At 39.4% G+C, this 15,554-nt stretch overlaps 1 protein-coding gene across 1 annotated transcript in view; it reads left to right on the forward strand.

Annotated features, from left to right (window-relative positions):
* NEK10 (NIMA related kinase 10) overlaps positions 1–15,554 on the forward strand; it is a 305,942-nt gene that overhangs the window by 199,744 nt on the left and 90,644 nt on the right. Inside the window, exons 28-30 of the mRNA XM_032649886.1 lie at positions 5,357–5,528; positions 5,622–5,708; positions 7,194–7,248. Coding sequence (XP_032505777.1) covers positions 5,357–5,528; positions 5,622–5,708; positions 7,194–7,248 — 314 coding nt within the window. The remainder of the gene's footprint in view (positions 1–5,356; positions 5,529–5,621; positions 5,709–7,193; positions 7,249–15,554) is intronic.

Genomic DNA, 15,554 nt, shown 5'->3' on the forward strand with positions numbered 1-15,554 from the left:
AACCCTGCAGAAAGTAGGCATAGAGGGAACTTTCCTCAACATAATAAAGGCTATATATGACTAACCCACAGCCAACATCATCCTCAATGGTGAAAAAATGAAAGTATTTCCACTAAGATCAGGAAAAAGACAAGGTTGCCCACTCTCACCACTCTTATTCAACATAGTTTTGGAAGTTTTAGCCACAGCAATCAGAGAAGAAAAGGAAATAAAAGGAATCCAAATCAGACAAAAGGAAGTAAAGCGGTCACTATTTGCAGATGACATGATAGTATACATAGAGAATCCGAACGATGCTAACAGAAAACTACTAGAGCTAATCAATGAATTTGGTAAGGTAGCAGGATACAAAATTAATGCACAGAAATCTCTGACATTCCTATACACTAATGATGAAAATTCTGAAAGTGAAATCAAGAAAACACTCCCATTTACCATTGCAACAAAAAGAATAAAATATCTAGGAATAAACCTACCTAAGGAGAAAAAAGACCTGTATGCAGAAAATTATAAGACACTGATGAAAGAAATTAAAGATGATACAAATAGATGGAGAGATATGCCATGTTCTTGGATGGGAAGAATCAACATTGTGAAAATGACTCTACTACCCAAAGCAATCTACAGATTCAATGCAATCCCTATCAAACTACCACTGGCATTTTTCACAGAACTAGAACAAAAAATTTCACGATTTGTATGGAAACACAAAAGACCCCGAATAGCCAAAGCCATCTTGTGAAAGAAAAGTGGAGCTGGAGGAATCAGGCTCCCTGACTTCAGACTATACTACAAAGCTACAGTAATCAAGACAGTATGGTACTGGCACAAAAACAGAAAGATAGATCAATGGAACAGGATAGAAAGCCCAGAGATAAACCCACACACATATGGTCACCTTGTCTTTGATAAAGGAGGAAGGAATGTACAGTGGAGAAAGGACAGCCTCTTCAATAAGTGGTGCTGGGAAAACTGGACAGCTACATGTAAAAGTATGAGATTAGATCACTCCCTAACACCATACACAAAAATTAGCTCAAGATGGATTAAAGACCTAAATGTAAGGCCAGAAACTATCAAACTCTTAAAGGAAAACATAGGCAGGACACTCTATGACATAAATCACAGCAAGGTCCTTTTTGACCCACCTCCTAGAGAAATGGAAATAAAAACAAAAATAAACAAATGGGACCTAATGAAGCTTCAAAGCTTTTGCATAGCAAAGGAAACCATAAACAAGACCAAAAGACAACCCTCAGAATGGGAGAAAATATTTGCAAATGAAGCAACTGACAAAGGATTAAACTCATAAATTTATAAGCAGCTCATGCAGCTTAATAACAAAAAAACAAACAACCCAATCCAAAAATGGGCAGAAGACCTAAATAGACATTTCTCCAAAGAAGATATACAGACTGCCAACAAACACATGAAAGAATGCTCAACATCCCTCATCATTAGAGAAATGCAAATCAAAACTACAATGAGATATCATCTCACACCAGTCAGAATGGCCATCATCAAAAAATCTACAAATAATAAATGCTGGAGAGGGTGTGGAGAAAAGGGAATGCTTTTGCACTGTTGGTGGGAATGTAAATTGATACAGCCACTGTGGAGAACAGTATGGAGGTTCCTCAAAAAACTACAAATAGAACTACCATATGACCCAGCAATCCCACTACTGGGCATATATATACCCTGAGAAAACCATAATTCACATAGAGTCATGTACCAAAATGTTCATTGCAGATCTATTTACAATAACCCGGAATTGGAACCAACCTTAGTGTCCATCATCAAATGAATGGATAAAGAAGATGTGGCACATATATACAATGGAATATTACTCAGCCATAAAGAAAACGAAATTGAGCTACTTGTAATGAGGTGAACAGACCTAGAGTCTGTCATACAGAGTGAAGTAAGTCAGAAAGAGAGACACAAATACTGTATGCTAACACATATATATGGAATTTAAGGGGAAAATGTCATGAAGAACCTAGGGGTAAGACAGGAATAAAGACACAGACCTACTAGAGAATGGACTTGAGGATATGGGGAGGGGGAAGGGTAAGCTGTGACAAAGCGAGAGAGAGGCATGGACATATATACACTACCAAACATAAGGTAGATAGCTAGTGGGAAGCAGCCGCATAGCACAGGGAGATCAGCTCGGTGCTTTGTGACCTCCTGGAGGGGTGGGATAGGGAGGGTGGGAGGGAGGGAGACGCAAGTGGCAAGAGATATGGGAACATATGTATATTTATAACTGATTCATTTTGTTGTAAAGCAGAAACTAACACACCATTGTAAAGCAATTATACTCCAATAAAGATGTTTAAAAAAGGAAAAAATAAATAACAAATTGCATTTTAACAATCCTGCAATCTAAGTTCTCTCCCATCTTGATTTCTGTTTTTGACATCATATTTTACATCATTTTTGTTTTGTGTACCTCTTAATTACTTGTAGCTGACTAAATGCTTTTACTGCTTTTGTCTTTTAACCTTCCTACTATCTTCATACATGTATATTTACTTTTACCAGTGAGACTTTTCCTTTCATAATTTTTCTGTTTTTAGTTGGACCTTTTTCACTTGGAGAAGTACCTTTAACATATCTTGTAAAGCTGGTTTGGTGATGCTGAACGCTTTGAGCTTTTGCTTGTCTGTAAAACTCTTCATCTCCATCAAATCTGAATGAGAGCCTTGCCAAGTAGAATATTCTTGGTTGTAAGTTTTTCCCTTTCATTATTTTAACTATATCATGCCACTCCCTTGTGGCCTGCAGTTTCTGCTGAAAAGTCAACTGATAGTCTTATGAGAGTTCCATTGTATGTAACTTCTTGCTATTTTTTTGCTGCTTTTAATATTCTTTCTTTATCTCTAATTTTTGCCATTTTAATTACAATTGACTTGTTGTGGTCCTCTTTGGGGTGATCCTGTTTGGGACTCTCTGTGCTTCCTGAACCTGGATACCTATTTCCTTTCCCAGGTTCAGGGAGTTCTTCAAATATATTCTCTGCCCCTTTCTCTCTCTTCTTCTTCTGGTACCCCTAATACCCTATAATGTGAATGTTAGCATGTTTGACATTGTCTCAAATGTCTCTTAACCTATCCTCATTCCTTTTTTTCTTTTTTCTCTCCAGCTTCAGTGATTTCCACTACTCTGTCTTCCAGCTCACTGATCTGTTCCTCTATATCATCCAATCTACTGTTGATTCCTTTTAGTGTTTTCTTCATGTCAGTTATTGTATTCTTCATCTCTGTTTGGTTCTTCTTTATATTTTATAACTCTTTGTTAAAACTTCTGACTTCTCACTCTGTTCATTCAATCTTTTCCTCACTTCTTTGATCATCTTTATCATGAATCATTACCTTGAACTCTTTATTGGGTAGATTGCCTCTCTCTACTTCACTTAGTTCTTCTTCTGGGGTTTTATCATGTTTCTTCTTTGGGAACATGTTCCTCTGTCACCTCATTTTGTCTAGTTTTCTGTTTTTATTTCTATGTATTTGGTAGGTTTCTTAAATTTCCTGATTTTAGAGAAGTAGTCTTTTGTAGGAAACATCCTATGCATCCTGGCAGCACACTCCCCTCTGTCAGCAGAGCTATGTGCTCTAGGGTTGCCCCCTATGTGGGCTGCATGGGTCTTCTTTTGTGGCAGGTTGACCACTGTGAGTGCTCTGGTAGGTGTGGCTGGCCCCTGGTCTAGTTGGTTGCCTGTCAGCTGCTGGTTGTTGGGGCCGGGTCATGACACAGCTGACTGCTGAGCCACTGGTGGTGACATAGCTAATGATGGCCCACTGGTGGTGGAGCTGTGGGTCCTGGGGTGGGTGTTGTGGAGCCTGTGTTCCCATGTCTAGTGTTGGCCTGCTTTGGGGCTGATTCCTGACACAGCTGGCTGTGGATTCTGAGGTTTCTCAAAGCTGTTGCTGGCCCACTGGTGAGTGGGGCTGGATTCCAGGGTAACTGGCTTAGGGGCCCAAGATTTATCAGAACTGGTTTTGGTCTATTGGTGGGCAGGGCCCAGGCCCAGGAGGTCCTAGGGCTGATGTAGGCTTGCTGATGGGTTGGCTGGGTCCTGACAAGGCAGGCTGAAAGTTTGCAGTGGTCATGGTACTGGTATCTGCCCACTAGTTTGTGGGACCAGATCACAGGGTAGCTAGCTGGAAGACCTGAGGGTCCCTGGTCTAGTGCTTGTGCATTGGTGTATAGGGCTGGTTTCTGGGCCCTCTGGTGGACAGGGTCTTTTTCCATGGCAGCTGTGGGCTCAGGGGGCTTATGGAAACTGGTCTGCTGATGAGTGGAGCTATAACTTCTCCTGACTATCTGCTTGATCTGAGGCTTCCCAGCACTGGCTCCTACAGGCTGGTGGGCAGGGCTGGGGCCAGTCCTAGTGCTGATAAGCTGGAGGGAGGACTCCACAGTGGCACTTGCAACAACAGTGTCCACATGGTAGAACGAGCTCCCCAAAGTGGCCACCGTCAATGTCCATGTCCCCAGGGGAGCTCCACGTGCCTCCTTCTCCTCTGGAAGACTCTCCAAGATCAGCAGGTGGGTATGACCCAGGCTCCTTTCAAGTAATTTCTTATTCCCTAGGTGCTGGAGTGTGTGAACTTTTGTGTGTGTCATATAACAGTGGAGTCTCTGTGTCCTCCTGTCTTCTGGCTCTCCTGAAAGTAAACCCAGCTGGCCTTCAAAAACAAATGTTCTGGGGTCTCGTCTTCCTGGTGCAGGACCCCCGGGATGGGGAGCCTGATGTGGGGCTCAGACCCATTTCTCTTTGGTGAGAACCTCTGCAATTGTAATTATCTTCCCGTTTGAGGGTCACCCACCCAGAGGTATGGGTCTTGACTTACCATGTCCCTGTCCCTCCTACCTGTCTCGTTGTGGTTCCTTCTTTATATCTTTAGTTGTAGAAGATATTTTCTGTTAGATTCCAGTCTTTTTCTTCAATAGTTGCTCTGTAAATACTTGTTGTTTTGGTGTGTCCATAGGAGAAGGTGAGCTTAAGGTGTTTCTACTCCTCCATCTTGGCCACCTACCTCCAGAATTATTCTACATCTCTATTCCTTAGTGCTACATTTTCTTTCATCAGATTGCACAGACCTTTGTTACTCAGCATCTTGCCACACCCATTATTTTTTGTCCAGTGGTAGCTTGTAGACCCACTTTTTGTAGTTACGGACTGAATGAATTCTATAGCATATGTATAGGTGGAACTAAGGATGCCACTTCAGCACAAATATTTGTAATAATATTTTAGTCATTTTAATATATATTCTAATGAGTTTTAAGTCTGCAGAAGAAAGGAAAGACGTGGGTATTACCAACTGAATTTCTCTTTCAGGAATCCTTTGAGAAGGCAAGCAGCAGTGGAGCAGGAAGCCTGAAAAGTGAGCTTTCAGAAAGCACAGACCTGCCGCCTGAGGGCTTCCAGGCCCCCTGTGATAAGGACGAAGACCGAGCCTGTGCTGGAATCTTGTCAGATGATAACTTCAACTTGGAAAATATTGAGAAAGGTATTTCTAGTGAAAGGGTTACAACAAGAATGAACTCTTGACTTCTTTCTGTTTCAAGGTTCATTTGCTCTTTATTTTTTTATTAATGTGCAGATATATATTCAGAGTTCGATGATGAATTGGACACTTTGGATAACTCAAGCAGCTCCAGTTCAAGCCCTTTGAAGGAATCTACATTCAGTAAGCCTTCTTTTTACCAGTTTGTGGGATTTCAGCAGGTAGAGGTCTGGGAATCATACTTGGGAGTCAAGTAGATGTTATCACACTTACATAAATGAGTAGTTTGTTTCCCAGGTGTAATGCTAATTAGGACAGGTGTGTCTGTCAGTCTTACAGAGCCCAAAGGCCAACGGGCACTGTGGTTTTCCATTGCCTCCAGTCAAATGAACAGTTTCATTATTTCTTCCAGCAAATGCAGGTTCTAACTGGGGAGTGGAGATAACTTATTTGGAGACAGACTAAATAACCACAGGAGTAATGGAAGTGACCTTTCATGAGTCTGTTGATTAGAGGTCAGAAACCTGGAGAAGAAATTAGTCTTGGTGTAGAATAAGTTTTGTACAATTTTATTTACATTAATATAAAGGGATATATTTTCCTTAAAACACTAAAGTAAAATAAATGTTTTAATTGTTTAGAATTATAAAAAGAAGCTATGTAAATTCAGTAAATATGTTCATCTTTACTCTTAATTTGAAACAGTAAAAAAAAATCAGACTGGGGTATGAGAAAGTAAAGATATATTTAGATAAAATTTAAAGAATCTTCCTCACAGAAAGATAGGATTCAATTCCCTGAACAAATCTGAAACTGAAATAAAAGATCAGTTAAAATAGAAAATGGAGAGAAAAGAATAACTCTTTAAAAAGAGTAAATTGATGGAATATTAAATAAGATAGGTAGAAATACTCTGAAATAAATTAAGTCTAAATAATCCCCTCTCATCAATGACTATACTGTGAAAATTTCATTTAAAATGGTTTAAAATAATGTCCCTAAGGATCAGAGTAGAACTCTAAGGATTTTGCTTCATTCTTTGTCCCTTTTGAAAATTAATTGGTCCATAAAAATGGAGAATAGATGTTCCAGATTTTCTGGGGCAACCCCAAATTCCAACACTCTGTTCTGTTTTCCCTGTAAATTCCTGCCTGATAAATAAAATGTCTTGATTTGCGATTGGGAAAACATGAATATTATGCAGTAAAAATATTTGTGCATTTAAACATATGTAGGAAATTCTAGAAGCAATTAATTACTAACTGTTTGAGATGAATTTTTAGATGATAGGATATTATGTATCCCCAGTAACAAGGGTGGGGAGGGTCAGTGGGGAAGTGATAAAGGAAAGTTGGACCCTTACACTTGCATGTGGTTACTTCTAGCTTTCTTGGTAAAGGATTTAGGATGATTATGACACAGATATTTTATGAACTTTTTAGCTACTAATAATGGAGTTTCTTTGTTTAGCACCTTTTCTTTGAGAAAAGACCTTTAAACAAACCTGTCAATTAAATAGTAATATGCAATATTATATTTTGCTGATGCTATAATAAATGAAGACAGTCTTTACAGTAGGTACAATTGGTTAGATATTTTTTAAACAAACAAATGAGTGAATAAATAAAAGATCTGCCACAGGAAAATGTTGTTATTTTCTTGTTTCAGTCACTTTAAAGAGAAGTTTTAGTGCTTCAGGAGGAGAAAGACAATCCCAAAAAAGGTATGTAGACATTGAGCTCCTAGAAATATTTTTAGACTCTGCAGAGCTGAGCTTTAGGTGGCTAAATTGATGCCTGATAACAGAAGTTATGTGGGCATGTGGTACCAGAGGCTATTGGAGCCCACCCTCCCAGAACTGATTGTACTTTACCAAGGAGTGTACTGGGAATAGCACTAAGCTTGGGCCTGGGTTTTAGTCTGGCTTTGTGATCCTCAGCCACTCAGTTAGTCTCTCTGAGCTCAAGGGTGACCCAGGGAGGTAGGGCTTCATGAAATCATCTGGAGCTGTGGCTCCTTATACCTTCTTTTTCTACACCCCTGGGGTATAGGTCTTATGCTCATTGCAAACGTGGCAAATGTGGATCACATCACACCCACATCCAGCCAGCAGGAAGTGGGATGGGAAGTAGAGACATGCCCTTCATTTTATGGATATAACCCAGATGTTGTGTTCTTCCCTCCTGCTCACAGATCAGTGGCCACAACTAGCTGCAAGGGAGAATGAATATGTTTGGAGGATTCTGTTTTAAAAGAAAGAATTGTTATTTTGGAATGACTAGCAGTTTCTGCAATAGTTGTCTCTTGGGCTAAGAACTAAAATGAAACTCTTTGATTTGGCCTTTTGCAAGTCCCTGGTAACCTTCATAAGAGCTGTTCAATGGCCTTGGGTGAGGCTGGTAGTGGGAAGCCTGATCATGGTGGTTTTAGAAGTTACAGAGGCAGAGATGGAGAGCAATTGAAGAAAGGAGTGGGCTGACAGTGAGCTGGTAGGGAATGTTTGATGGAAAAGGGCCTTCTAGGATCAGGATGACTGTGGGGTGTGTGGACTGAGGAGAAGCAGCTAATGGAGAGGAGAGATTGAAGATGGTTCCCAGTCTCAGAGCAGCTTGGAGCTAGAGAGCAGGCCTGAAGGGATAGCCATCAACTGTGTCTGAAGAAAGAGAGGCAAAGATAAAATTAAGCTAGAGAGGCAGAGGAGAGGGATATTAGGGAAGATTATACTTGGTGTTTTTGATTTTGGACACACAAAGCAGTGAGCGGTAGCTTGCAGTGAGCAGCGGCTAGAAGCAAGACCTTAGTTCCCTGACTGGGAATCAAACCCTGGTCACCTGGGTGGAAACCAGGAATCTTAACCGCTAGACCACAGGGACAGCAGCTAGAGTCTAAATCCCCAGTCCTTGTTTGCCTTGTAAGGAGGAATCTGACAAGGAGACAGTTGGTATAGAAGAAAGTAAAGTGTTTACTAGAAAAGCAGAGTAGATGCGGAAAGACACACTGGTGAACTCAGCAAGAGAGTTTCAGAAGTCTCGCCTTTGGGAAGTTTAAATCCTTTATAAGGGGGCAGTCTTCTGGGCCTTTGTCTTCTTGGCCAATCGACTTGCTTTGACCCCATGGCTAATTTATCTCAGGACCCTCCCCTCCATATGCACACACACCTCAGTCAAGATGGATTTCATCGCAAGGGTGTCTGGGAGGGAAAACAGCAAGACATTATGGTCTGGCCTCCCCTGCATTTTTGACCCCATGGAGCCTTCCTGCATACCTGTAGTGCTTTCCTTCTTCCAAGGATGGGAAATGTGTGACTTCTTGATCTTCTAACAGGGTTTAGCCCCTCTTTCTTCCTGCCATAAAAGTGTCCAATGTCTAGTTATTTACCCTATTCCTGTTGTTGTTCCTTTTTTTTTTTTACCTTTATTGGAGTATAACTGCTTTACAATGGTGTGTTAGTTTCTGCTTTATAACAAAGTGAATCAGTTATACATATACATATGTTCCCAGATCTCCTCCCTCCTGCATCTCCCTCCCTATCCCACCCCTCCAGGTGGTCAAAAAGCACCGAGCTGATATCCCTGTGCTATGCAGCTGCCTCCCACTAGCTATCTTGGTAGTGTATATATGTCCATGCCACTCTAACGCGTCATCACAGCTTACCCTTCCAGCTCCCCAAACCCTCAAGTCCATTCTCTAGTAGGTCTGTGTCTTTATTCCCCTCTTACCCCTAGGTTCTTCATGAAATTTCTTTTTCTTAAATTTCATATATATGTGTTAGCATATGTTACCTGTCTCTCTCTTTCTCACTTACTTCATTCTGTATGACAGACTCCAGGTCCATCCACCTCATTACAAATAGCTCAATTTCGTTTTGTTTTATGGCTGAGTAATAATCCATTGTATATATGTGCCACATCTTCTTTATCCATTCATCCAATGATAGACACTTAGGTTGTTTCCATCTCTGGGCTATTGGAAATAGAGCTGCAATGAACATTTTGGTACAGGACTCTTTTTGAATTACGGTTTTCTCAGGGTATATGTCCAGCAGTGGTATTCCTGGGTCATATAGTAGTTCTATTTGTAGTTCTTTAAGAAACCTCCATACTGTTCTCCATAGTGGCTGTACCAATTCACATTCCCACCAGCAGTGTAAGAGCGTTCCCTTTTCTCCACAGCCTCTCCAGCATTTATTATTTGTAGATTTTTTGATGATGGCCATTCTGACTGTTGTGAGATGATATCTCATTGTAGTTTTGATTTGCATTTCTCTAATGATTAATGATGTTGAGCATTCTTTCATGTGTTTGTTGGCATTCTGTATATCTTCTTTGGAGAAATATCTATTTTGGTCTTCTGCCCATTTTTGGATTGGGTTGTTTGTTTACTTGTTAGAGAGCTGCATGAGCTGCTTATAAATTTTAGAGATTAATCCTTTGTCAGTTGCTTCATTTGCAAATATTTTCTCCTATTCTGAGGGTCGTCTTTTGGTCTTCTTTATGGTTTCCTTTGCTGTGCAAAAGCTTTGAAGTTTCATTAGGTCTGATTTGTTTATTTTTGTTTTTATTTCCATTTCTCTAGGAGGTGGGTCAAAAAGGACCTTGCTGTGATTTATGTCATAGAGTGTCCTGCCTATGTTTTCCTCTAAGAGTTTGATAGTTTCTGGCCTTACATTTAGGTCTTTAATCCATTTTGAGCTTATTTTTGTGTATGGTGTTAGGGAGTGATCTAATCTCATACTTTTACACGTACCTGTCCAGTTTTCCCAGCACCACTTATTGAAGAGGCTGTCCTATCTCCACTGTACATACTCCCTCCTTTACCAAAGATAAGGTGATCATACGTGCATGGGTTTATCTCTGGGCTTTCTATCCTGTTCCATTGATCTATATTTCTGTTTTTGTGCCAGTACCATACTGTCTTCATTACTGTAGCTTTGTAGTATAGTTTGAAGTCAGGGAACCAGATTCCTCCATCTCCATTTTTCGTTCTCGAGATTGCTTTGGCTACTCGGGGTCTTTTGTGTTTCCATACAAATTGTGAAATTTTTCGTTCTAGTTCTGTAAAAAATGCCAGTGGGAGTTTGATAGGGATTGCATTGAATCTGTAGATTGCTTTGGGTAGTAGAGTCATTTTCACAATGTTGATTCTTCCAATCCAAGAACATGGTATATCTCTCCATCTATTTGTATCATCTTTACTTTCATCAGTGTCTTATAATTTTCTGCATACAGGTCTTTCATCTCCTTAGGTAGGTTTATTCCTAGAGATTTTATTCTTTTTGTTGCAATGGTAAATGGGAGTGTTTTCTTGATTTCACTTTCAGATTTTTTATCATTAGTGTAAAGGAATGCCAGAGATTTCTGTGCATCAATTTTGTATCCTGCTACTTTACCAAATTCATTGTTTAGTTCTAGTAGTTTTCTGGTAGCATCTTTCAGATTCTCTATGTATAGTATCATGTCATCTGCAAACAGTGACCGCTTTACTTCTTTTTGTCCAATTTGGATTCCTTTTATTTCCTTTTCTTCTCTGATTGCTGTGGCTAAAACTTCCAAAACTATGTTGAATAAGAGTGGTGAGAGTGGGCAACCTTGTCTTCTTCCTGATCTTAGTGGAAATGCTTTCAGTTTTTCACCATTGAAGACGATGTTGGCTGTGGGTTTCTCATATATGGCCTATATTATGTTGAGGAAAGTTCCTTCTATGCCTACTTTCTGAAGAGTTTTTATCATAAATGGGTGTTGAATTTTGTCAAAAGCTTTCTCTGCATCTATTGAAATGATCATGTGGTTTTTCTCCTTCAGTTTGTTAACATGGTGTATCATGTTGATTGATTTGTGAATATTGAAGAATCCTTGCATTCCTGGAATAAACCCCACTTGGTCATTGTGTATGATCTTTATAATGTGCTGTTGGATTCTGTTTGCTAGTATTTTGTTGAGCATTTTTGCATCTATGTTCATCAGTGATATTGGCCTGTAGTTTTCTTGGTTTGTGACATCCTTGTCTGGTTTTGGTATCAGGGTGATGGTGGCCCCGTAGAATGAGTTTGGGAGTGTTCCTCCCTCTGCTATATTTTGGAAGAGTTTGAGAAGAATAGGTATTAGCTCTTCTCTAACTGTTTGATAGAATTCACCTGTGAAGCCATCTGGTCCCAGGCTTTTGTTTTTTGGAAGATTTTTAATCACAGTTTCAATTTCAGAGCTTGTGACTGGTCTGTTCATATTTTCTATTTCTTCCTGATTCAGTCTTGGCAGGTTGTGCATTTCTAAGAATTTGTCCATTTCTTCCAGGTTGTCCATTTTATTGGCATAGAGTTGCTTGTAGTAATCTCTCATCATCTTTTGTATTTGTGCAGGGTCAGTTGTTACTTCTCCTTTTTCATTTCTAATTCTATTGATTTGAGTATTTTCCCTTTTTTTCTTGATGAGACTGGCTAATGGTTTATCAATTGTGTTTATTTTCTCAAAGACCCAGCTTTTAGTTTTATTTATCTTTGCTATCGTTTCCTTCATTTATTTTTCTTTTTTTTCTGATCTGATTTTTTTTTTTTTGGTACGCAAGCTTCTCACTGTTGTGCCCTCTCCCATTGTGGAGCACAGGCTCCGGACACACAGGCTCAGTGGCCATGGCTCACGGGCCTAGCCACTCCACAGCATGCGGGATATTCCCGGACCAGGGCATGAACCCATGTCCCCTGCATGTGCAGGTGGACTCTTAACCACTGCACCACCAGGGAAGCCCTGATCTGATTTTTATGATTTCTTTCCTTCTGCTAACTTTGGAGGTTTTTTGTTCTTCTTTCTCTAATTGCTTTAGGTGCAAGGTTAGGTTGTTTAGTCGAGATGTTTCCTGTTTCTTAAGGTAGGATTGTATTGCTATAAACTTCCCTCTTAAAACTGCTTTTGCTGCATCCCATAGGTATTGGGTCATCGTGTCTCCATTGTCATTTGTTTCTAGGTATTTTTTGATTTCCTCTTTGATTTCTTCAGTGATCACTTCGTTATTAAGGAGTGTATTTTTTAGCCTCCATGTGTTTGCATTTTTTTACAGATCTTTTCCTGTAATTGATATCTAGTCTCATAGTGTTATCGTCGGAAAAGATACTTGATACAATTTCAATTTTCTTAAATTTACCAAGGATTGATTTGTGACCCAAGATATGATCTATCCTGGAGAATGTTCTATGAGCACTAGAGAAAAATGTGTATTCTGTTGTTCTTGGATGGAATTTCCTATAAATATCAATTAAGTCCATCTTGTTTAAAGTATCATTTAAAGCTTGTGTTTCCTTATTTATTTTCATTTTGGATGATCGGTCCTCTGGTGAAAGTGGGGTGTTAGAGTCCCCTACTATGAATGTGTTACTGTCGATTTCCCCTTTTATGGCTGTTAGTATTTGCCTTATGTATTGAGGTGCTCCTATGTTGCGTGCATAAACATTTACAATTGTTTTTTTTTTTAAACATCTTTGTTGGGGTATAATTGCTTTACAATGGTGTGTTAGTTTCTGCTTTATAACAAAGTGAATCAGTTATACATATACATATTTTCCCATATGTCTTCCCTCTTGCGTCTCCCTCCCTCCCACTCTCCCTATCCCCCCCTTCCAGGCTGTCACAAAGCACTGAGCTAATATCCCTGTGCCTTGCGGCTGCTTCCCACTAGCTATCTACCTTACTACGTTTGTTAGTGTGTATATGTCCATGACTCTCTCTCGCCCTGTCAAAGCTCACCCTTCCCCCTCCCATATCCTCAAGTCCGTTCTCCAGTAGGTCTGCGTCTTTATTCCTGTCTTACCCCTAGGTTCTTCATGACATTTTTTTCCCTTAAATTCCATATATATGTGTTAGCATACGGTATTTGTCTTTTTCTTTGTGACTTACTTCACTCTGTATGACAGACTCTAGGTCTATCCATCTCATTACAAATAGCTCAATTTCATTTCTTTTTAAGGCTGAGTAATATTCCATTATATATATGTGCCACATCTTCCTTATCCATTCATCCGATGATGGGCGCTTAGGTTGTTTCCATCTCCGGGCTATTGTAAATAGAGCTGCAATGAACATTTTGGTACATGACTCTTTATGAATTTGGTTTTCTCAGGGTATATGCCCAGTAGTGGGATTGCTGGGTCATATGGTAGTTCTATTTGTAGTTTTTTAAGGAACCTCCATACTGTTCTCCACAGTGGCTGTATCAATTTACATTCCCACCAACAGTGCAAAAGCATTCCCTTTTCTCCACACCCTCTCCAGCATTTATTATTTGTAGATTTTTTGATGATGGCCATTCTGACTGGTGTGAGATGATATCTCATTGTAGTTTTGATTTGCATTTCTCTAATGATGAGGGATGTTGAGCATTCTTTCATGTGTTTGTTGGCAGTCTGTATATCTTCTTTGGAGAAATGTCTATTTAGGTCTTCTGCCCATTTTTGGATTGGGTTGTTTGTTTTTTTGTTATTAAGCTGCATGAGCTGCTTATAAATTTATGAGTTTAATCCTTTGTCAGTTGCTTCATTTGCAAATATTTTCTCCCATTCTGAGGGTTGTCTTTTGGTCTTGTTTATGGTTTCCTTTGCTATGCAAAAGCTTTGAAGCTTCATTAGGTCCCATTTGTTTATTTTTGTTTTTATTTCCATTTCTCTAGGAGGTGGGTCAAAAAGGACCTTGCTGTGATTTATGTCATAGAGTGTCCTGCCTATGTTTTCCTTTAAGAGTTTGATAGTTTCTGGCCTTACATTTAGGTCTTTAATCCATCTTGAGCTAATTTTTGTGTATGGTGTTAGGGAGTGATCTAATCTCATACTTTTACATGTAGCTGTCCAGTTTTCCCAGCACCACTTATTGAAGAGGCTGTCCTTTCTCCACTGTACATTCCTTCCTCCTTTATCAAAGACAAGGTGACCATATGTGTGTGGGTTTATCTCTGGGCTTTCTATCCTGTTCCATTGATCTATCTTTCTGTTTTTGTGCCAGTACCATACTGTCTTGATTACTGTAGCTTTGTAGTATAGTCTGAAGTCAGGGAGCCTGATTCCTCCAGCTCCACTTTTCTTTCACAAGATGGCTTTGGCTATTCGGGGTCTTTTGTGTTTCCATACAAATCGTGAAATTTTTTGTTCTAGTTCTGTGAAAAATGCCAGTGGTAGTTTGATAGGGATTGCATTGAATCTGTAGATTGCTTTGGGTAGTAGAGTCATTTTCACAATGTTGATTCTTCCCATCCAAGAACATGGTATATCTCTCCATCTATTTGTATCATCTTTAATTTCTTTCATCAGTGTCTTATAATTTTCTGCATACAGGTCTTTTTTCTCCTTAGGTAGGTTTATTCCTAGATATTTTATTCTTTTTGTTGCAATGGTAAATGGGAGTGTTTTCTTGATTTCACTTTCAGATTTTTCATCATTAGTATATAGGAATGCCAGAGATTTCTGTGCATTAATTTTGTATCCTGCTACTTTACCAAATTCATTGATTAGCTCTAGTAGTTCTCTGGTAGCATCTTTAGGATTCTCTATGTATAGTATCATGTCATCTGCAAACAGTGACAGCTTTACTTCTTCTTTTCCGATGTGGATTCCTTTTATTTCCTTTTCTTCTCTGATTGCTGTGGCTAAAACTTCCAAAACTATGTTGAATAAGAGTGGTGAGAGTGGGCAACCTTGTCTTGTTCCTGATCTTAGTGGAAATGCTTTCAGTTTTTCACCATTGAGGGTGATGTTTGCTGTGGGCTTGTCATATATGGCTTTCATTATGTTGAGGAAAGTTCCCTCTATGCCTACTTTCTGCAGGGTTTTTATCATAAATGGGTGTTGAATTTTGTCAAAAGTTTTCTCTGCATCTATTCAGATGATCATATGGTTTTTCTCCTTCAATTTGTTAATATGCTTTATCACATTGATAGATTTGCGTATATTGAAGAATCCTTGCATTCCTGGAATAAACCCCACTTGATCATGGTGTATGATCCTTTTAATGTGCTGTTGGATTCTGTTTCCTAGTATTTTGTTGAGGATTTTTG

This window comes from Phocoena sinus, chromosome 11 (genome assembly GCF_008692025.1).
Source record: "Phocoena sinus isolate mPhoSin1 chromosome 11, mPhoSin1.pri, whole genome shotgun sequence".
Lineage (NCBI taxonomy): Eukaryota > Metazoa > Chordata > Mammalia > Artiodactyla > Phocoenidae > Phocoena > Phocoena sinus.